This window comes from Botrytis deweyae (genome assembly GCF_014898535.1).
Source record: "Botrytis deweyae strain B1 chromosome Unknown BDEW_002, whole genome shotgun sequence".
Taxonomy (NCBI): domain Eukaryota; kingdom Fungi; phylum Ascomycota; class Leotiomycetes; order Helotiales; family Sclerotiniaceae; genus Botrytis; species Botrytis deweyae.
In genome coordinates, this window is record NW_024066209.1 from 236,937 (window position 1) to 259,235 (window position 22,299).

At 43.1% G+C, this 22,299-nt stretch overlaps 9 protein-coding genes across 9 annotated transcripts; 7 read left to right on the plus strand and 2 right to left on the minus strand.

Moving 5' to 3' along the window:
- The first annotated feature begins 261 nt into the window (after positions 1–261).
- On the plus strand, positions 262–1,344 carry EAE98_000785 (uncharacterized protein). The gene is made up of 2 exons (XM_038948403.1): positions 262–364; positions 416–1,344. The coding sequence occupies exons 1-2, from the start codon at positions 361–363 to the stop codon at positions 1,219–1,221; spliced, it is 810 nt and encodes a 269-aa protein (XP_038814669.1). The 5' UTR covers positions 262–360; the 3' UTR covers positions 1,222–1,344.
- Positions 1,345–1,428: 84 nt separating this feature from the next.
- On the minus strand, positions 1,429–2,187 carry EAE98_000786 (uncharacterized protein; the record flags this gene model as incomplete). Its single annotated transcript, XM_038948404.1, has 2 exons — positions 1,429–1,676; positions 1,734–2,187. The coding sequence occupies 2 exons, from the start codon at positions 2,185–2,187 to the stop codon at positions 1,429–1,431; spliced, it is 702 nt and encodes a 233-aa protein (XP_038814670.1).
- A 271-nt stretch (positions 2,188–2,458) lies between these two features.
- On the plus strand, positions 2,459–3,623 carry EAE98_000787 (uncharacterized protein). Its single transcript, XM_038948405.1, has 3 exons — positions 2,459–2,584; positions 2,644–3,272; positions 3,325–3,623. The coding sequence occupies exons 1-3, from the start codon at positions 2,536–2,538 to the stop codon at positions 3,484–3,486; spliced, it is 840 nt and encodes a 279-aa protein (XP_038814671.1). The 5' UTR covers positions 2,459–2,535; the 3' UTR covers positions 3,487–3,623.
- Positions 3,624–3,941: 318 nt separating this feature from the next.
- EAE98_000788 (uncharacterized protein) lies at positions 3,942–5,162 on the plus strand. Its single transcript, XM_038948406.1, has 2 exons — positions 3,942–4,763; positions 4,868–5,162. Exons 1-2 carry the CDS (start codon positions 4,138–4,140, stop codon positions 4,947–4,949), a joined length of 708 nt encoding a protein of 235 aa, XP_038814672.1. The 5' UTR covers positions 3,942–4,137; the 3' UTR covers positions 4,950–5,162.
- Positions 5,163–6,382: 1,220 nt separating this feature from the next.
- On the plus strand, positions 6,383–7,918 carry EAE98_000789 (uncharacterized protein; the record flags this gene model as incomplete). Its single annotated transcript, XM_038948407.1, has 1 exon — positions 6,383–7,918. The coding sequence occupies one exon, from the start codon at positions 6,383–6,385 to the stop codon at positions 7,916–7,918; it is 1,536 nt and encodes a 511-aa protein (XP_038814673.1).
- Positions 7,919–8,790: 872 nt separating this feature from the next.
- On the plus strand, positions 8,791–9,610 carry EAE98_000790 (uncharacterized protein; the record flags this gene model as incomplete). The annotated part of the gene is made up of 2 exons (XM_038948408.1): positions 8,791–8,857; positions 8,913–9,610. The coding sequence occupies 2 exons, from the start codon at positions 8,791–8,793 to the stop codon at positions 9,608–9,610; spliced, it is 765 nt and encodes a 254-aa protein (XP_038814674.1).
- Positions 9,611–12,376: 2,766 nt separating this feature from the next.
- EAE98_000791 (uncharacterized protein) lies at positions 12,377–14,243 on the plus strand (the record flags this gene model as incomplete). Its single annotated transcript, XM_038948409.1, has 6 exons — positions 12,377–12,513; positions 12,578–12,708; positions 12,761–12,814; positions 12,867–13,214; positions 13,262–13,318; positions 13,366–14,243. The coding sequence occupies 6 exons, from the start codon at positions 12,377–12,379 to the stop codon at positions 14,241–14,243; spliced, it is 1,605 nt and encodes a 534-aa protein (XP_038814675.1).
- A 3,402-nt stretch (positions 14,244–17,645) lies between these two features.
- Positions 17,646–18,794, plus strand: EAE98_000792 (uncharacterized protein; the record flags this gene model as incomplete). The annotated part of the gene is made up of 3 exons (XM_038948410.1): positions 17,646–17,881; positions 18,013–18,380; positions 18,448–18,794. The coding sequence occupies 3 exons, from the start codon at positions 17,646–17,648 to the stop codon at positions 18,792–18,794; spliced, it is 951 nt and encodes a 316-aa protein (XP_038814676.1).
- A 204-nt stretch (positions 18,795–18,998) lies between these two features.
- EAE98_000793 (uncharacterized protein) lies at positions 18,999–20,987 on the minus strand (the record flags this gene model as incomplete). Its single annotated transcript, XM_038948411.1, has 3 exons — positions 18,999–20,034; positions 20,095–20,523; positions 20,571–20,987. The coding sequence occupies 3 exons, from the start codon at positions 20,985–20,987 to the stop codon at positions 19,123–19,125; spliced, it is 1,758 nt and encodes a 585-aa protein (XP_038814677.1). The 3' UTR covers positions 18,999–19,122.
- Positions 20,988–22,299: the final 1,312 nt, after the last annotated feature.

Genomic DNA, 22,299 nt, shown 5'->3' on the forward strand with positions numbered 1-22,299 from the left:
GAGAACTGAAGAGAAGTCGCCTTTGAGAGATCCACACTCTAGTCATTTGACATGATTGGAGAAAGCCAACAAGTCAATCTTCTTCTTCAATTTGGTTGGCTGTATACTGTAGCGATAGATTTTGTCGAAAATTCGGGCTCAGAAATGTCCGAAAATGGTCGGGACAGTTCCCCACCCGAAGCCACCAAAACCACATACACAACAATTTTCCGATTCTGTAATATAAGCGACTCTTATCACTACCTTGGTACCATGTTGTCGTCTTCTTTTTGAGATAAGCGTATTTCTCTGGTGTCTTTGGGATTGTTAGTTTTTTTTGGCACTTCTTACTGATCCACTTCAATCGAAATTTGAGTCAGAATGAGTAAGTTGCATCCTTCTCCGTCCTTGAAATCTGCTAAGGTCTTGTTTTTAGAACCAATTCATGATGATGAGATGGGAGAGGTTAAGCTCTATGACCCCGTTCCCATGGGCGACGATGATGATGAAGAAGGTCCGATAATGGAAACCCCCATGCATTACCGGACACGAAAGCAAAGTCTCAGCGTGGTATTACAAGAATTTGTTCAAGCGCCAAAGTCACTCCTAGTTTCTGGCGTCCTCGCCACACTGTGTATTCTCATCCTCACCATCTCGAGCTTCACAATTCATACACCAGGCTCATTTGTGAGAATCCGGACTCTGTCACAACAGAACTCTCTTCAACCGGATTTTGTTGATGCGGGTGAAGGGCCTTCGCCTGAATTGGGAGGAACTAAAAGATGTGGGAGTTTTCCAAGCCAAGCCGAGCAATATGGTTGCGTTTTTGATCTCATGAACTACGGGTTCACGGCCCCAGAGTGTTTCTACCAAGACTTATACGAAGAAGCACTGGCCACCGGACCATGGCCATGGTATATCGGGGAAAATCTTACACTTGCATTGCCGCAGGATGTTGAGATTCTCAAGCGATCTGTCGAGACGTGGACTCAGATAAACTATCATTATCAGCACTGCGTGTACACGATGAAAATAATAGCGCGAGCGGTGGAGGATGATGATGTTCTTGTTCCACAGGAAATAGCGAGGGATTATCACCGGAATCATTGTGAGAATCTGGTAGGCAGGTATGAGGCTGGAGAATGGGGAAATGGCGAAGTGATGAACACCTGGATCAGGATGTTGTACAATCCGTGTGTAAGGCTGAGTGAGATCAACAATGAAGATGTAGGGTATGCTTAAATTATCCAGTCGTGGGACTGAACTGACTTTGAGTAACTTTTTTTATATCAATGAGTTAAGATCTAGAACGCTGATATTCATGTATTTATTCCAAATTTCTTATCTACCTATTATCAAAATCAGAAGCTACCCTTGAAAAATAATTTCGATATCACTTTGCAACACTAGGACACATGAGCGGTGATTCCTCGTTATTGTTCCGTGACTCTACTTGGGAGATGGTCTAATAAGCCAAGAATGAACGTAGGGTGATGTAGTCCCGTATTGAGAATCATCCTGAACAAGAGTGCGCACAAATTGAAAGCCATGTCCCTCATACAGTCTTTGTCCAGCCGGACTTGCCATTACAATTGATTTCAAGCCCGCTTCATCTACAACTGCGAGAGCTTGATTCAACATCATTGACGCTACTCCGTGGTGTTGGTGAGCAGGATGGGTCGTCATGTAATCCACAGCTTTTCGGAGTTAGAAAGTCCTATTTTCTTTGTATCATAGACTGTTATCAAACATACCAAAACAAGAACCACTATCCTTCAAAATTTCTTCCTCCACTTCTGCAAGAGGGTTCCCAAACTCCGAAGCAAACGCATAATCCATTCCTCTTATCTTTCCATTATCTGTGACACTCTTAAACTTTCTTTCGTATTCCGCATTTTCCACAGAACTAGGTTCAGAAATCTGGGCTTCGGGCCATATCTCGGTATGGGTGTCGGGTAAAATATATCGCGAGTACGCTACTATTTCCCCAGAATCTGAATCAACAACTTTGAGGTGCCGTTTGACGCTTCGGCCGCTGATGAAATTCCACGGCAAGCGCTCACTACAATCAGAAATTATTTGCTCGAGCGGCATGTTGCTTTTTGCCCATAGAACTTTCCAGTGCTCATCTTGCCACCAGGCGCTCATCATTGCCTCTGCTAGACCTGGTGCATCGCTTGTGGATACGTATTGCACGGCGTATGGCATTTTGTGAATGGTGTTTAACTGGGTTTGGAAAAATGCTGTATGATTGCTCAATTCTCCACTTAGAACGAAAGGACTTTTTCCGCAGTAGTATCGACGGCACTACACGTATGTTTGTTGAACCCACGAAATGAGAATGGTGGTCGAAATAGGCTCCGAAAGCTTTCGGGATGGTTGTTAGTGAGACGGCCCCACTTTAATTAGCCTCTAAGCCCGATATGTTGATCTAGAGGTTCCTTTTCATATTCTTCGAAAAATGTTTAGAGGGATTTAATTTTTGTTTAAATTCATTTCTTTGAACTATCAATTGGATAATTATTTTGCCCAATTTGATTACCATCGAGTGTAAAAATGTCCCCAAAAGCTCTTGGAACGGCGGTTGTTGGCAAGGTCAAGAATGGTGAGTATTACATTTGCGCTTAAATGTTTCATATTGGCCAAGCTAAACGATTCCCATAGCGCTAGATTATGATTCCCACACATATTCTGTGACTCCTAATGGAGAGGATGAAAGTTTTCTTTCCTTAGGTGGAATGGGTCTATCCGGCGATGACAACTACGACACAGAAAAACTTTCCAAACAGCAAGAGTACCGAGGAAGCTCATCCAGACGCTGGTGGAATTGCTCTACCGTCATTGCCATAACATCAAGTATCCTAGCAGCCACTCTCCTCTTTGCTCTTGCTGCACTGCTCGACCGCAAACCAACTATCAACTATATCCCAGCAATCACGCCTGACCTGAAACCAGGAGGATGGCCCTTAGTAGAAGCAGGCGACACCATTATCGTAGACTGTGGAAATAGTCCAGCAGAGGCCCTAGAGAAAGGCTGTGTATGGGATCTCATGTCTTTTTCGTGGACACATCCCGCATGCTACAATAAGAACATCTCGGATGAATTTCTAGAGTTATATGGGCCGTGGAAATGGTATTCAAATACCAACAAAAAACCAGGATACGAGCTCACGGAAAATGAGTTGCCATGGGTTACATCTGTGACAGCGGAGACCGATATTCCAATGGTGTGGACACAGGAGCATTACCACATTGCTCATTGCGCTTATATCTTCAAGCTCTTGCACATTGCTGTGAGTTACTCGAATTTCCGAACTTCTGAATGAATGCTGACAACTATGATAGGCAATGAGTGGACACCTTGTTACAAATGAAGGGATAGGAATGTTTCATACAGACCACTGCGTTAGTGTATTCTTGGATCCTGAGAGGGTAGAGTTTGAAAAGGTCACCACAAGAGTTCAATTACTTTTTGGAAAGTGTGTTAGGATTAGAGATGTTAATTAATACGGCGTGATCGATATGGAGCGTAAGGAAATATTATAGTACAGTAAATCATGGTTAACCAAGTCCAAATTTCAATTTCATTCTGATATATCCTTTTATGTGGGATGTCGTGTAATATCGCCCAATCTTGTCTTCCTCGAAATCGATGCACTTATACTACGTAGGACTTGAGATAACTGTCTATAATGTCAAGAAAAAGAAATGGTTTGGCACATGTTAAATTATGAGCTATGAATTTAGTATCCTTCATACGTTCTCACACTATGCGAAAAACGCTTTCGATTGACCTGTAGGATTTGGAATATAACATCAAAAGTTCAAAACCTAAACCTAAACCTACCTAAACAATATGTTGTACAAATCAAATTATGCACATTTACCTAAACTAATAAGACTACTGCTCTAGTCTCTCCAGCGGAGAGTACATGGGATTTCATTATGTAATATTTCTTCGGTGCCAAAGCTCATGTCCGAGAGTGTTCGGGCAATATCAAACGGGTGGCTCTGTGTCAAGTGCCTATCAGTACCTATCCAATTCATTTGCCCTTGATCTGATTATAGCTCCCATAACCTTACACTCGTAATTGTCAAATCACCTATACTATCCAATCTTTTGTGCTTATAGATCGCCCACGGATTTAACTTCAAATCATGGCCTACCCAGGAAAGCCAAAATACACACTTCTCAGCAAAATGTACGGCGAACGGGATGCAGACAAAGGCGAAGAAGACGCTCCTTTCATCTCAACCGGAAATGGCACAAGCAGACACAGAATCCGGACCTCTCGAATCCAGTTGGGTCTTCAAATTGGCACATTCTTCTTCACGGCAGTCATCCTTGTTCTCTATTTCATCAACGGCTCACCATTCCTCAAATCTCACTCCGCTAGTGGAGATGGTGTTCTACCCGTAGGCATGTCCCGCGTGAATCCCTCTACGGCGCATAAACTCCAACCTTGCGGCCTCGACTCTGAAACTGCAAAGGCGAATGGCTGTGTCTTTGATTTGATGACCATGGCTTGGCTTCATAGAGACTGCTACGACGATGAACTGTCTGAGGAGTTCCTTGAGGTGGCTTCAGAGCCATTTTTCTATGATATGGAGGGAACGAAACCTGTGAAGGATTATAAAGAGTTGTCCGAGGTTAAGGTGATGGTCTGGACCACGAGAAAATACCACATCTTTCATTGTTCCTATGGATGGAGGATGATGCATCGGTCATTGCTTAGAGGAGGAGTTTTGGAATCTGGATTGTCATCCTACCATCACACAGAGCAGTCAGTACAACCCGTTCCCTAACTTTGTACTACAAAATACCCAGTTTCTCCTTTTCCTCCGATTAGCTCTATCAAAAGGCCTTACTGACTCCCCGATCCTGCAGTTGTACGGATCAGTTGATGAACCAGACTGCGTCCTTTGATACGGTTATGACTAGGATTAACATCGACTTTCCAGATTGCTGAAGAGTCGGCTTTAAGATCACTTGCAGATATCAAGGTTTATAGTTAGGACAGGGTTTAAATGTAGCAAAGTGCATATGATAGATAGCACACCTGAATGATAATCAATCCTATCATAAGGGCTTTCGAAGCCAGTTGACAGTACAGAGACCTTGTCACGTGAAATTGGAGCGATTTCGTATCATTCTCTCGCTGAAAGGGATCATGTGAGCTTAGAGGTCCAGCACGTAGTTTGAACTTCAATCCAGATATTAATGTTTCCGTTCCTAGAATGGCCACAAATGTTTGCCCATGACCTCATGCTTGCGCTGTGGGGGAACTTAATGTTCAGAATGAGTCAGGCTCATCAAGAGGAATGGATTTTCGAATTAGATTCAAGACATGAAGTGGACCCGGACCCGGGACATTGGATAGAGTCAAAACCCCAAACCCCCCACCGAAATGCAGTACGCACCTTGTAGCCCCTGACCAGCCTGTCACAAATTTAACTTTGCACTGTGGACACTAGATAGTATCTGAACGTTGAGATCGAGATACTGATCTATCTACGTGTCTACTAGTGGCCGTCGTACGCGTAAAGGGTTGGAAGATCAAATGGGTCGATCCTTCACGAGACTCCTCGGATAAGGGAATGTAACGGTCGCAAAGCACATTTGAGGAGTTTCCAACTCGATAACAAGAGCGAGTCAACTCAAGCAGAGCTACAAATCAGAGCGAGCGTTTGTACTACGTGAGATATCAGTCCCGCACACGAGGTGGCACGTGAAAAAAAAAATAGACGGGACGCATGCACGGGCCACCAACTCTAGTTCAAGCGACCCCGGCGCCCGGCAATCGTGGTTCTCAATACAACTAACAAATATATGCAGGAAAACGTGGCCACGTCGCCACGAGCTGAGCTGCACTATCACAAGAACCCCTCCTTCTGAACCAATTCTGTACTCGGTATGGTGGACGGTTTGAAGATCACACCATGTTCGCATGTGTACGCGTGCTACATGCGGACTTTAGCCGTTGAAGATTGACCTAAAAGATAAGCTTAGGTCGCAGTACAAGCTTCTTCAAGATTGATGTCTAACGTATACGATATCTGCAATGCACATATCCGACGAATGTGCGACGACAAAGCTAAATGCTTACGTGAGTTGTCCTGACAAAATCGGTGTGTGAAGATTCGGGGCCTTCAAATTCGGTGTGTGCAAGAGATGCATCGCCAATATTGCGCGTCATTCGCGATAGCACAGGATAAGCTGAAGTTCCGTATCCTAATGTGGCTTTTCCGAATCTCGAGGCAGTCTCTATGAATTAGTCTCGGTCTCGAAGGATTAATCCTAGTTCTCAATGGCCCTTATACTATTCAATGTGCTTTTGAAGATTTGTACGAATGTTTTGTCCCCTAACTAGCCTAACTTCATTCTCTCATGTTGCAATTGACAATGGCGATACCTGAATCTGATATTACCACGGCCGGATCTCAACACTCCATGGCAGAGAAGCAGTCAGCCCAGTCTCAATGGAACTCGACATCGGATGAATTCGACAACCAAAAAAGCTATGATCGCGGCAGTGAAGACGCTATGAGTGATGAAACTCTTCAAGGCATGCCCTTTGACGAGGAGACTTCCGCTATGTCCAAGCTTCACCATGGGCTAAAATCCCTTGCTATTACTCTTTTGCCAAGTCCAATTTCAAGATTCTGCGGCTACAAAGTCGAAGTCCCTACACGCCAGAGTCCAACAGCATACCTAGATGGTATGCGAGGAGTTGCTTCATTTTGTGTCTATCTAGAGCACGTCGCTATGAAGTTCCATCCTTTGATGTTTGAAGAATATGGTGATCATCCATATTTCTGGCAACTACCCATCATCCGCCTTGCATTCTCTGGCAGTGTAATGGTCGCGATATTTTTTGTTATTTCTGGCTTTGCTCTGGCGCTTCGACCATTGGAGTTGATCTATGAGAAAGATTGGGAGCGACTTTACCGTTCATTGTCCTCTGCCACATTTCGAAGAGCCTTCCGCATAGTGCTTCCGCCGATGGCAGTTACGTTTGTGATAATGTTGCTCACCAGAACACACGTGTTTGATGCCAAATACTCTGGAACGGTGGATATGGACCTTGGCGGCCCAATCTACCAAGAAACATTTTTACTTCAATTTGTGGACTGGCTGGAATATGTGTTCAGCAAGCTGCTATACCCTTACGAGTGGACAGTATCACTTCACAACGTTACGAAGTCTGAATATGCTGCACCTCTGTACACCATACCCAAAGAATTATGGTGTTCTTTCTTACTATTCATTACACTCACTGGCTTGGGAAGATTGAGACCAGTCGTTCGTCTCGGATTCACTTTATTCTTGATCTACTACGCATTTTGGTGCATGCGATATGATATTTCTTGCTTTCTTTGCGGAATGCTTATCGCTGAGCATCACGTTCGTAAAGCAAGATCCGTAGTTGTACCCAAATCCATGGGCAGAAAATTAGGGTCTGCCCTGGGGTGGTCTGTAGTCTTGTTTGCTGGTTTATGGTTGGCTTCGATTCCTCATATCCATGGATCGTATGGATCAACTACCTTCGGGTTCCAAACAATCTCGGCTATCATTTCTTGGGAATCCAATGTATTCGTAGTCGGATCCATTCTCATTGTCTGGGCAATCTCGAATTTACCTCTCCTTCAAAAAATCTTTACCTCTCCAATTCCTCGATATTTAGGCCAGATTTCATTTGGTTTGTACTTGGTACATTGGCCAATCCTTGCCTCTTGGGGTTGGCGACTTCAGCCAGCCATCTGGAAGCTCACTGGCAATGACACTGACTTCAATCACGCATTTGGATTCACAATTTCATTTATCTGCATTACCCCGGTTGTTATATTTTTTGGAGATCTATTCTGGCGGGTTGTAGACCTAGGATCTATCAAACTCGCGAAGCAATTGGAGGCTGATCTGATTGTTCAGACTCTTTAAATACACACGTGGATAGATTCTAACATTGAATAAATTGATACTCGTCCAAATTTTCTAATTTAAACTCTCTAATTTGTTCATAAACTCAAAAAAGCTGTGAATGTGTGATTTAGACGATTGCCAGTTACTTAAAATATCACCTCAAACCAAGAATTTGACATTGCGATCACGTTAGCTGTGCGCGACTAGTATAGATTTTACAATATTTCAAATCTCTCGCTATCTATGGATTACTGTTTAGACTCTTTGAACTGGTCTAAGAATATATACAAACTGAAATATGTTTGGCTGTAATATCTCAGAAAGGAGACGTGAACAAGAAAAGTTCAGTTGTTCAGAGATGACGATATGGTCTTAACTAGAACTAGTGAGCGCGATTCCTGGGCCAATATTTGATTGAGTAATGGAACAAGGTATTCCAACACTCGAGAAGACTTCTTCGGGGGAATCCCTTACAGCAGGATTAGTAGCAGTCCGAGATTGATCATACTCAGACAGAAATCGGGCCCGAAATTTCCACCGAACAAAACTTGGTGAGAAAGTTGGAACAATCACCGCTTTCCAACATGGGAAGACTCAGTCACGGGGACGGCCTCAAACCAAACATTTGAGATAGACTGGCTTGAAACAAGATCCCCGAAAGTGTCTGCGCAGACCCACTCTCCGTCGCAGTCTGCAGTTAGCCAGAACGAAATCTGGTGTCTAGAAATCGGTCTTTGAAGCAAGTTTTCGAGTTGAGCACGACAATTGGAAACGATCTGTGAAGTATATATACATTTAAATTGTCTGTTTGTGAAAGAATAATCATACTCATCAACAATCTATTACTTCAAGCTTAACTATCTCCAATATCTTATAATCATCTATTCAGTATGAAGGTTTCCCAGATCCTCGCAATTGTGGCATTTGTCACCAGTGTTGCCGCTGCTCCGGTTTCAGGTAGGTGATTACTCACTCTATTTGCATAGGTAGTAAGCTAACTAATACTTAATAGTCGAAGCAAGAGATGTTTTGCAAGCCCGAGAGCCAACCAAGCTCAAGGTTGATCGCAACGCTGAGCCAGAACCCACAAAGCTCAAGGTTGACCGTCGCACCAAGCTCAAGGTCGATAGAAACGCCGAAGCTGAGCCAACAAAACTTAAAGTTGACAGAAACGCTGAAGCCGAGCCAACAAAGCTTAAGGTTGATCGTCGCACCAAGCTTAAGGTCGATAGAAACGCCGAAGCTGAGCCAACAAAACTTAAGGTTGACCGTCGTACCAAGCTTAAGGTAGACAGAAATGCTGAGCCAGAACCTACAAAACTCAAGGTCGACAGAAACGCTGAAGCCGAGCCAACAAAACTTAAGGTTGATCGTCGTACCAAACTCAAGGTCGATCGCAATGCTGAGCCAGAACCCACCAAGCTTAAGGTCGATCGTAATGCTGAGCCAGAACCCACCAAGCTCAAGGTCGATCGCAATGCTGAGCCAGAACCCACCAAGCTCAAGGTCGATCGTAATGCTGAGCCAGAGCCCACCAAGCTCAAGGTTGACCGCAACGCTGAGGCGGAGCCCACTAAACTTAAAGTCGATCGTAATGCTGAGGCAGAACCCACCAAACTCAAGGTCGACAGAAACGCCGAAGCGGAGCCCACTAAACTTAAGGTTGACCGCAACGCTGAGGCAGAACCCACCAAGCTCAAGGTGGATTAGGACTGCTCAATTAACCTATGCCAATTGTAGGTAAGATTCCGAGCCGTCTTCGAGTTCTTTGCTGACCCTGGGCAGTGCTCAGTGCTATCTCCCAACAGATTCGAAGCTAGAGCCTTTTAGTGACTGTGAATAAGGTCTTCAAATAAATGACATGATGTGGGGAAATTGATCACCGGTGTGATCGTGTGGGAATGATGTGCTGGTGTTGAACTTAGCCACTCCTTTATCAGAGTTTTGTCTCCTCATTGTGTCGTAGCTCATAGAAATGAATGTTGTTGTTTGCCCATTCTTTTGTACACCGGTGACAAATGTGATATATTGGATTCAGTGCCCGAAAATCGAGAAATGAGTAATTGTCTACCAAGTAGAGTCTGAGTATATCTGTGAGAAGGCTCAACATCAAATTGAAAATTAAAAGAATGCACTAGATTTGAGAATCCTTGAATAATCCGGTGCCAAATTATTGGACATTCAAAGATCTTGCATTTAGAATCAAGATGGTGGACAAGCAACCAGCAAAGATTTTAAATTTGGCATCTTGTGATTGGCTCAATTCTGCTTAGAAGTTCCCGTCCACCATTTTTGAGATTACACGTCTTCGGTACATTCACGGAAATGTACGTTCTGAATCCACAACTTTTCTACATAGTAGTGCCGTATTCTTGGGTGAACTGGCTCACTAGGTTACACCAAACAGGGACAACGGATTTAAGCTTCAATTAGATTGCTTTTAAATGGAGCAAAAGCCTTAAATGAAATAAAACTTTCCATCAGAGAATACTTGGGTACCGCCGTACCGGTTCTCATGAATCAGCAAAACCTCTCTGTAAAGATCCTCTACCGGGTATATGAGAATATCTTCTTCATAATGATACCCCTTTCGGTCTCTTTTTTGGAACTGAAAAATGACCTAAACTGACCATTAGCCATGAAATCTCGCTGCGAGGATAGCCTTAAGATTTTCAGTTCTCAGATCACGTGTATCCTTATTGCATCAGTAGAATCATCAGAATTTGGGTCAACGCATAATAAATCATTGAAGTTTTAGCAGTCGATTATAAGTGAAGCCAAAAAAATTGCAGAAATGTAACCAGATCGGAACCGATCGGAACCAACTGAGTTGGGATTAGGGTACCTTCATATAGGGGATACCTGACATTATCTTCGAAAAAAATCGCTTAAAAAGTATCCCTACTCAGAGGTTTTGCTGTAATGTATCAAGTGAAAGCTCTAGAGCTTTCTGCAACCCTAATCCACGTGAGCTTTATTCCTTCAATCCCTACCTAGGTACTTAGGGCAACCCAATTCACCAAAAGAACACGTCAAGTTGTTTGATGTTAGAAAAATGTATCTACTTCAATACTTTAACTATCGCTTCCAGTTGCAACCATAGGTAAAGTATTGACAGCCATCCACGTGATACAATATGCCAGGGTGGATGCTATATTTATTAACTAACTTGGATCTCCTCGGTTGGTGGTTCCGGATTTCGTGATGTACCGGTGTTTCGAAGGCCAAGCTCGAGGATCCATCGATTTTGTCACCGAGACAACTGAATGCCGTTGTACAAGGGATATCGCGATCGGCCATGATAACCGCAATGCACTGAGTTACGTACGCTCTTGATGACCTCCCCTCCCCCCCACTTCCCCCCCCCAGTTCTCATAGACTCAAGAAAATGACGTTACTTGTCACGGTATCTAATCGTGATTGTGCAATACCTACGTTGATATCCAAAATAAGGGATAATAAGAATGAGGAGACACCAGACCAATCACCCAGTAAGATCCTTTGGCCCGATGACATTATCCAGGTATTGATAACAGTTTCGGCGCCCGATTATTAATTCGGGAAGTTGCTTCCTCTGCAAGCATCGGCCATTCGAAGTAATATACCACCCCACCATAAGCAGCACGAAGTGGAGACTGGAGTAGACTGCAGAGCATTGGCTAATTGGGCTTTTGGGGTATGATAAGCAATACCGGTACGATACCGGTACACGGCCCCGGGGCAGTGATTGGAGTATTGCAAGTTAGCATCATGTATTACAGTGCATTAGTGCGTATAAATGGGTAGATTATCCACTGTAATATGTATGTATAAGCTGTATTATATAATACTGGCAACATATTGAGTTTCGGTATTTCCATGTGATTTAAGCGATACTCAATATTCAGTCTGAAGTTGAATAATTCTAGTGGCACAGATATCAATGAGATTTATTGCAATATGTGATATAGAATGCGTACGTATTATCACAGTGGGGCGTATAAAGAACACGCCGTATACTGACCCAATGACTGCTCTGGGGACATCGGCAGGATTCTAGTATGCAGACTATTCAAATTTAAACTAAGTTCTGACTGCTTTTCTTCAGCTGCCGCTTAGAGTTAATCGTGGCGACTCGCATGGTAGGTGCATATATGGTGTTGCTTGCAGTACTACCTCTGTTGGCCAGTTATTCGTATTCAATGATAAAATTATTCAATTCTTGTATCAACATCGTCAATCCCATCTTCGATCCTTCACAAATTAGATCTTCGGTAAGATTTTAAACACTTTTAGTGAGGTGAAGGCGTTATACAGGGAGCATGAAAGCGGTGTAAAGGATGAGTTTTATGGTCATAGGGTAATACTTGGAAACTGGTGAAATGTTTCTCCGAGTTTCTTATAACAAGTCAGATGGCGCCACTAGCTATACATCATGACTACTGCCTCATCCAAGTTCAAATTCCAAGTCTTATCATATCAATCATTTTCTACAGTATGCCTGAACAGTGCAAATTCCCGAGCGGAAGTAGTTCTAATTCTTGTGATCAATGTTTCCGAACGAAGCAGAGCTGCTCTAAACATCCACTTCAATGTCAAAGATGCGCTGAACTAAAAAGCTCTTGTACATATAGGTAGATACTATAGCTTTGATCTGTTCTTCTTTGGTTGCTCTTTATAACTTACAAGTTCATTTAGCTTTGGTAAATTTATGGGAAGACCCAAGAGAAACTTCAAGAGCCGTCGGCAGTTCCAAAATGAGACAAAAGACGGCCATGATCGGCTAGAAACTTCGACATATGATGAAAATTCAAAAATATCATTAGAAGGTTGGTCTCAAATCGCTCCTAACACTGAATGCACTCACATAAAACGGACTAGGCCCTGAAATGATACAAAATTTGACCATCTTACCAACTTCAATGACATCAGATGGCAAGTTCACCTCTCTTGAAACATGGAACAAAGTTAACACAAGTAGAAATAGAATCATCAGACTGGTGGCAGTACCCTAATGAAAACAAAGAAACGATCAATTATCCTTTTAGTGTGGATGATGTCGAAAATTCTTCTGGAACGCGAGATCGATCTCAGCAAACAGCACCCAAAAAGGCCACGAAGACTTCCGCATGTGATCAATGCTATCGATTCAAAGTCAAATGTACAAGAGAGCCAGATTGCTGTCAAAGATGTAGTCTAAATGGTAACGCATGCACCTACAGTGCTGCCATTGACCTAGAGCGATCCCGAAAAAGATCTGCTCCACCATCAACAGAGTCACCCAAAAAGAAAATCTCTTTATCGCCACAGACCAAGCCAGTTCAAACCATGGATGGTAAGTAAACTTTTCACTTCAAGGAATTTCCGACTCACAATTCTTAGGCATTGACCCGAGTTCCACTACAATAGACCCGAATTGCAACGAGATTGAGAATTCCTGTTTGTATATTTAGCCTCATGTGTTTATTTCAGGCTGACTTTTCCAGGTCACAAAGATTTGGTCACTCTACAACCACAGCCAAGATATCAAAAGCACAATAGATCAGTCTCTGCACCTGAGATTCCTACTTCTTGTCAGCCAATTTCAGCTCTACATGAACCGACTCAAGTCATAGATGAGTGTGACATTTCTTTTCACGAGTCTTCTCAATACTATAGCGATAGTCTTCTCAGTATGCCATCACTAGACATATTTTTTGATAATGAGAATCCTCCACATGATATTAACTTCAATATCGGCGGGGATGAAAGTCACGAGCAATCGCGCGGAAGTGAAGTACCTTCTAAAGAAAACAACCTTGACCCAATTTTGGCAGAGAGAATTCCAGGAGGTTGTAACTGCCTTCAATCTGCACTTTTGAGTCTCTCAAATTTGCATGCTGTCGTCTGCGGTAATCTCAATTCATCGTTAGATGGTATATTCGCTGCAGCACGAAATGGCCTATTCATTTGCGAAACTTTAACCCTAGCCCAGTGCTCTTCTTGCGAGCTCAGTTCCACTTCAACGTTGTTGATGCTTTGCGTGGCAATTTTACAGCAAGTATACAATGCTTACGAGTTACTTGCCAATCCTGCCGGCCTATCCACAGAAGGCTTGAACGGGCCTGACAAGAAAATGACATTGAGCATAAAAATTGGAGATATGGAGTTCACTGATATTGGACACAATCCAAGTATTTTGAACGCCATCCTCAAGACGGAGAAGGCAAAAGCAGAAAGGATCTGTGTGGAGCTAGAGAAAACGGTCACCAATGCTCAATGTAGAGATTCTGTTGGAGTAGGAAAGGAAGAGACTATGGTGCGCGAAGGATTGGTTAGCTTGATTGAGATTTTCCGTGGGCGATTTATCACTGAAGTGGCGTAGAATCAAAATAACATAGTCATTCTACAGAAATTATTGGAAACTTTTCTATAAGCGTCTCATGTCTTGATAATATTAGTCCAGTCGCTAGCACGAAATGATGTGTATCAGAATCTTCATCTGCGTTTATACCTGTATTCTTTACTTCTTTGAGTGGCTTGATACCGGAATTGACCTTCATGATGTCTTTCATGTACCTGTAAAGCAGGAAATGCTTAGCAAAATTACGATGTACTTGAAGCTATCGCAAAATTTAATGGTCAAGTTCATGGTGTTGGATATCCGATGATCACTTCTATCAACAAAATCTGGAACATCTGTTCTTGACATGGTAGTGTTGGGAGGAAATAGTTCTTCAGGACCAAAATCAAACCCCTTGATTGATTTTCTCCATAAAAAGATTTCTGTCGTGGGTGTACCATCTAGAAGAGACTATTTGCCTACTGACCAGCTCATTCAAAAGCTTAACTCATGCTCAGAGCTCCAGGTATCATCACCCGAGCCTTGCTCTTGTGGTGATAAAATTGATCCTTGATCTCTTCCAGTCGCTCTGTTTTTCACCCTATTCTTGACTGTAGTTGTCAGAAACTAGATCATCGCTATCATCATCGTTTCCTTCATTGTCTTCTTCGTCGTGCTCGACGACTTGGTTGTAGTAAATGAAAATCATCTCCAGCAGATAGACTATTTTTATGCAATTCAGCAGACCTATGCTCCGCTTCCCATTTAACTTCTTCCTCGTCTTGGTCGGAATCTTCTGGATTTTTTTCTCTATTCAATGAAAAGGCTGGAAACATTGGTAGAATTTGAACAGATGCTAACTGTTGTCCCCGTATCCCTAATGATTAATGTGCTTCTTCCTCGAATTTCGAGAAAAATGAATAGTTAGACTTCTCTATCTTGTTTGATGTCACTCTGAGACTGCCAAAATTATCAGGTTAGGTAATTTTTCTTCACTCTTTAGAGTTCATCTTGAACCAATATCCGAATTAATAAATTTAGATGGCACGTTGCCCCGTCTTTTCTGGTTTGCAATAGACCTGTTTATATTCAATTTAACCGTATTCTGCGGGTCTCTTGACGAAAGAGACGCTGGTATCTTGATGGATACATTGCCACATCATGAAGCTCTACCATGGTTCGTCCCGCGACTACGGTTTGGAAACGATTGCATGTGGTTATTAGATCCAGCATCTTGCTGTCAATATTATCATAAGATCCATAATCGTTTAGACTTGATCTTTGATTGCTATTGCCCACTTGGCGATTATTTCCTCTGTTTCAACTCACTTTCTTTGCGTTATTGCACATAGAGTAACTAGTGTCGTAGATTTTGATTATCGTGGTTTTTACTTTCGAATTTTCGAAAATGTGCGAGCAGTGCGTAGATGGAAAAATCGCGCTAGTTTCACATGCGATGCAGATTCACTTCTATTGCTTGACTCACAATTCACTTCATCTTATCAAATTTGGCATACTCAATTATATGGATCCTCACTCAGTCAAAATGCTATCGGCATGGATCCTCATCCAACAAAGCACAATAGCATCCGACCTACTTCCAACGCACCTCTCCGCACTTTTTGTTCCACGCATCGGCAGCGTAGCGGCTCAAATAAGATACAGCCCAATCATATGACACAGTTGGATCCAACAGTGGACAGCAGAGTTTAAGGCCGTTAAGAAGAAGTTTATGTGATCTGATATAACAGTTGGCTAGGTATCGGAAAACAATTATATCTTGGGAGAAGTAAAAGCGAAAGCACTCAGTGACCCAGTGTCCTTTCTATTGATTTTGACCTCCAGCCACTTTACAATCTCAAGGTATAGAGAACAGAAGTTATCAGAGATCATGCCTTCTCAACGACAAATTGACAAAACCTCGGCGATCCACCCACGGCCCGTTGAGATGCAAGTGTTATGTCTGGGTCTTTCCCGCACGTCAACAATGAGTATGCAGTGACCCTACAGTCAACGCACCCCATTAACTAAAACTATACCGGCCATGTATACCGCTTTGAATAAGCTGGGCTATCAATGTTATCACTTCTTGTAGTTGACACCCCGCAACAAGGAGAACTCGAAGCTCTGCCACATCATTTGTTGGTTGGAGGCCCTGAGATACAAGGTGCTTGGCATCGGCGAGCCATATCATCCAGCAGACTTTGATAAACTTCTGCAAGGGTACAGTGTAGGTATATCCTGAGCAGATAGCTTCGCGTTTGATTGCTGGATTCGATTTAGGCCCTTAGTGACATGCCATGTGTCAATTTCTTTGATGAAATACTGGCGGCCTTTCCAAATGCTAAGGTAGTTCTTACTCGCCGTGAACCAGTCGCGTGGGTGAAGTCATTCGATGGCTCAATTTATAGAGTGTTGGAATGGCGAGTTTGGCCCTTTTTACAATTCATCAATCCTGTAAATTAATCAAGTCTCCTCAATGTTTTTCTAAATCTTGATATAACCACAACTTTTTGCACAAGCTAACGGCCGAAATCTGCTATTGTATAGGAGGGAACCGGCGCTGTACATGGGGCCATACGTCTTGCAATCACCGAATACACTTCTACTAAGCCATGGACAGATCGCGAAGCGCTTGCCGCTCATATGTCGAAACATGTCGAGCATATACGTTCTGTAATTCCCCAGAAAACCTTCTAGAATTTCACCCTCGCGATGGCTGGGAGATTTTATGCAAATTTCTCGGGAAAGAAGTCCCAAATGAACCTTTTCCATACATAAACAAAGGGAATTTCACAGTCAATGGTTTCAAGCTTGTTCTGGCTCCGAAAACCAGCGAGATATGTGGGCCATATTTTATGGCGTTGGGGGTGGCTATCTAGCTTGGGCATGGTATGGGGGAGGTCAACTGTCCCGTAGGTAGTGAGATGCTGGGCTAGCTTGCACCTCTCGCTCGAAGTTTAAGTCTTATGAGAAATTTTTTGACATGAATATACGGAAATATTTGCTTTCGTCAACGAATAGCCTCTACTCTCAAAACAGGTGCAAAGCTTGAAATTTACCCATTCAGCCAGATATGTAGGCACGTGAAAAGGCATCTTATAATTTACCAAACAAAGCTAATTCCCGAAATGAATGAACATGGGGTGCTGCGCATTATATTGACGCAGTGTGCAGGGACTAAATTGCAGTTCAGTGAACATTAGCCGCATCGGCCACACCTTGGTAGGTAGAGGATCAATCCGTAAAGCCCGTAATATGTCTTAAAATGACTGCATGATATCCGGCCACCTTGGTTGGTTGCAACACCAAAAACGGTCTTCCATTTCGAAGTATTAATACCCCGAACAATACTTTGAACGTAGTCACTTGGGCTCTTAATATAATTTTCTATCTTCTCAGTGACACAGTACGAATATTGTGTTGGAAATGAGAGCAGAAGCGATGCCACATCAAGCTGCAGATTTAGGTGCTCATAATTCTGATCAAATCACTGATCATGAAAGCCCAAACATTGCAACAACTGTTGGAATTGCAGAATTTCGGGATGAAGCTCCACCGAGGAAATTCGATGAGAAATTGTCCGTCGACGCTGGAATAATTGCAGACAAGATTGAAGTAAAGGTCCAGTTGGAAGAACAAGCGCTGGTTGACTCGACTCTGGAAGGATGGAGATTTCAGTTTGTGAATCTAGCATGGGATTCCCTTGACTTGGAAACATCTCAAAAGATGGACTAACCCAAACAGAATGTGTTTGATGGCGACCCAACTCGACAGGCACGCAGTAGCTAATTCATTCTCATGGTAACAGAGATTCGTTTTTTACAGGCGCAGCCATGAAAACGGTGATAATCAACCTTCCGCAAAGATTTCAGGCTGTGAATGGAAACTCTCCTCTCGGAGCAGGTTATCGATTGTTGGCTCTGACCATTAGCATACCATTTGGTTCATTTATAGGCGGAGTCCTTGTCCAAAAATTATGCATCCTCTTCATATGGGTCTTGATGGGGTTTGCGCCGCTACAAATCGCCGGTCTAGTTCTTCTTGGCTTCTCTTCATCAAATAAAGATATTCCAAGCGCGATCTACAGATACCAAGTAGTGGCAGGACTTGGGCTCGGGGGGAGCCTGGAGGTTTCTATTATGATGATACCGTTCATCGCAACTAAGCAAGATATGGGTGAGTACTGATTGAAATTCACCCTCCTGATGAATATTGATCGCGTAGCTACCCCCAAAAAGAAAAGATTTCGAAGACCAACGTGTTATTCGGTTGGCAGCGGTAGGAATGAGTGGCGCGGGCCAGTTTCGAGCTCTTTTCGGATCGATAGGAATCGCAATCTCTACCAATGTGCTCAATAATCACATCACCTCCGCTCTTGCGTCGATCCTTTCTCCAATCCAGCTTAACGAGCTTCTCCAGTCGGCCAAAGTCCTCACAAAATTCCCTCCGAGGCTTTTGGCTATTACAAGAAAAGCTTACTCTGATGCATATAACACCCAAATGTTTGTTCTTGCTGCTTTTAGTGCTGCAAGTTTGATGAATACTGTACTATTTTGGGAAAAGACGCCGAGGAGGATGACGAAATCGTAATGCCTTCGCTGCAATAATTCTCAACGAAATGCACTTATTTGTACCGAGTAGAATACGAGCAGCGATTCTGTATAGAGCTATGGATGTAGTTCGTTGAGCATGATTCCGGAGGGTGTCGATAAGGTTAGGAGAGGGTTTGTGACTGAAGCAATCGTTCTGTTTAGGTCTACAAGCTAGTACTTAGGCCTCAGCTCCATCGAGATCTATCGATAAATTTAGTTCAAAGATAAAAGAACTTTCCTCATTATGCTCTTGAAGTGATGAAACAGAGATTGTAGCTATGGGGAAAATCCGAGCATCGAAGAGCAAGAAAATGCAAGGCACCGACTCAAAGTAGTAGTATCTTATCATCCGAAAGTTGCAACACGCATTCCCAGCTCACGTTATTTGAATGGATATCCCTGAGAATCCAGACCTTTTCCAGGAGAGGTAAAATGGTACTTCGATGATGCATGAATGGATCATCCAATGGTGGCGAAGAAAACGTCTTTCTGAAAACATCTCGTTCTTCCACTTTGGCCACACATCCCAATATATACAAGGGACACACGATAGCACGGATTAGATCCTCGTTTGATATGGTTGACAGCATGCTCAAAGGTTCGACGATAAGACTGTACAAGTCCGGCTTTTCTTCAACAATCTTAAACCCATGAACGACAAGCTCCAAATAAATGCAGGCAGCACGAGCAAAGAGCCGTGTTATGACAGCTTGATCGCTTATCCGTGATCCACCATGTGATGTCGTATTTGGATTTGTAATACGAAGTTCTGTCAAGAATTGTTCATTTAGGCCACGTCGGATGGTTTGTCTGATGACATCGGCCTGTGTCTCGAACGAATATGTATCAAAGGTACCGCTCTGAAGTCCGTTCCGTCTAGATTCATGTAGTGTAGAAATACGGCCTATTTCAGTCATAACCCAGTTCTTGCAGCCCATAATCTTCTCTAGCTTGATCTGGCGGCCAAAAGCCATATGATGGAGATCAAGAAGTTGTGGTGACTTTCCTGTAGTCATACAAGACACCACGTCCAACCACATAACCACCCCGGATAGAAACAAGAAAATTATAGAGGGCTCATTGTTGAGCAGTTCACAAGCTGTTGGTGGAGTTATGGCTGCCGATTCATCATTGGCCCATAAGCCAAGCTCGGCAGCATGCGTTCGGTACCCCTGACCAAACAAATCGGTAGCCGCGCGGAGATGAACTTGCCATGAGCTTTTTTGTACACCAAAAAGCTATTCGATAACTTAGCAAGACTTTGAAAAGTCATACATTGTATAAAAGACGAGACTTACCTCGAAAAAGACAAGTTGAACAACACAAGCCATAATTGCAAGATTACTCCCCACGCAAATTTCCCTGCCATAGACGCAGTCTTTAGCACAATCCTGGGCGGATCTAATTGCCTCTTGAAATTCAGTCAAACAAATAGCAAGGTGGCTCTCTTGTTCGGCGATGCTGGGCTTTGTACATCCACCGGAAGTCAGCTCACGAAGTACAACACCGCGATGGTAAGCGCTGAGACCAATTGATGCATGGTATAAAGGTTTAGTCTTTAGCAGAAGGGAGAGTAGCCACCCTCGTCCTCCTTCAGACACTGCAGGCTTATACATAGGATATTGCAGCGGAAATACATTATCCACGAAATGCATTAGTAAAGCTGCTTCATTATTTGTAATTATCGGTGTACCGAAAAATGCGTTTCCACTTCCTGGCGTCGTGCCCTGGATTTTGTTAGTCATTCATCAATGCTCAATTGTGATCATCTTACCGTGGAAGTTTCCGCTGATATACTTGGACTGGACTGCGCAGGGGAAGATCCTGATGAAGTTTTATGATAAGCTGTATCTTCAATTGCTGTAGAAATGGCTCTAGTGGGTGCAGTTGTGATCTTTGGTGCAATATTGACGGTGGAAGCCTCAGTATTGACCCCATTATTCGGAGCCACGTTTGAACCAGTCTGTCGACCCTTTCGACGTGATGTGTATTTGACAATTTGTTTAATACTATTCGCCATTTCTTTCTCTCTTGGTCCATTATCCATCCAATCTGGCTTAGCCCCGTATTCATAGCACGTTATCGCTAAGGATTCGCATGTGGAACATGGTGATGGTTTCCGCTCATCGCATTTCTTCTTACGCAAACGGCAGGTCCAACAACCCGATTTACTTCGCAGTAGATTGTTCATCGTGGAAACCCCCAATGGAATAGGTATCAAGCGATAAAAATAATCTATTGAGTTGGATTACAGTCAAAAAGCTTCAATGATGACAGTTTCAACAGTCAGACCGCATTTCTAATGCTTAGAAATGCCTCAATGTCAATGTAAATTGTTTCCGCTAGCGCACCGCCCCCGCAACGCCTCAAAGCCACCGTCCGCCACGTCAATCCAGCCACATATTGATATCACTGGACTCGGGCTCCACATGGGCTGGGCAACTCCAGTTGTTAAAAATGCATCAAACGATGATCCACAACGATCTTGAGAAATATGTAGAAACTGCTCGTAACGATGCGATCTCATTGAGATAACAACCATCCACCATAGTATCGCTAGAATGATTTCTTAGAAAAACAAAACGAAGATTGAAATTCCTATCTTAGCGGCCTGAACACCCACCCAAGTGCTCAACTCTCGAACAAGGGACAAAGAATACATCGAGCCTATACACATTACTAGGGAGAACGATTAACCATTACAAGCTGTATCTAGGGAATCAAAAGTCTTCTTTCCTCGAAGACTTTCCGCTTCTCCGGAATCGCTGCTCATAAGAGCTAAACTAATCTGTCATCTTGTGCCAATCAGTTTGGAATCAAAAACACCATCAACCGCTAGAACTCAACACACATTCCCACAAGCGTAATCCATTGCAAAATCCCATTCTGAGGAGATGGGAAAGGTAACATCAGACATGGGCAATCCAGCAAATGCATGTGAGGCAGTCGTGCAACAGTAATCATTCTTCTCCAAGATTAACCAATTACCTTTGCTATGCGGTCATCTGGAGGTCTTCAAATCCAACTAGCCACCGATATATGGAAGATCTTAATGACAATAAGTGTTATGACTGGGTTAGTCAAGTTGCTTGTGCTGGCTAGGACGGAAGAATATTTGATGTAGAGAGCAAAGATCTACAACTAGTTGCGAATTAAAAGAGTTATATGCAAGAAATTGAGTGAACTAAAAGGCTTGGAATATTATAATTTTAACCGTTAAGCTATCATGACGAGGTTCCTGAGATGCAGGGTGTCAAGACGGCAGTAGTTGGAACTTAGTGTCGGCTCAAGTTTCTAGTATCAAACTACCCGTTGATCCCCCCCACATTTAGACTTTTTCTTGGACATTAGCTTGGGTTAAGCTGAAGAATGATATAACTTATAAGTTAGGAGTAGGAAACAAAACGCGAAGTGTTTAGAACAAGACGAGATCTTCGTCCCTATGATGGAAATAACCCGCTTTTTGTTGCTAGTCACCAATCTGACGAGAGAATGAAAGATTG

Coding starts and splice junctions, on each gene's coding strand:
- EAE98_000787 (XM_038948405.1), top strand. CDS start 2,536: ATGTCCCCAAAAGCTCTTGGAACGGCGGTTGTTGGCAAGGTCAAGAAT. Junction 2,585..2,643: donor TGTTGGCAAGGTCAAGAATG/GTGAGTATTACA, acceptor CGATTCCCATAG/CGCTAGATTATGATTCCCAC. Junction 3,273..3,324: donor TCAAGCTCTTGCACATTGCT/GTGAGTTACTCG, acceptor CAACTATGATAG/GCAATGAGTGGACACCTTGT.
- EAE98_000788 (XM_038948406.1), top strand. CDS start 4,138: ATGGCCTACCCAGGAAAGCCAAAATACACACTTCTCAGCAAAATGTAC. Junction 4,764..4,867: donor TCCTACCATCACACAGAGCA/GTCAGTACAACC, acceptor CCGATCCTGCAG/TTGTACGGATCAGTTGATGA.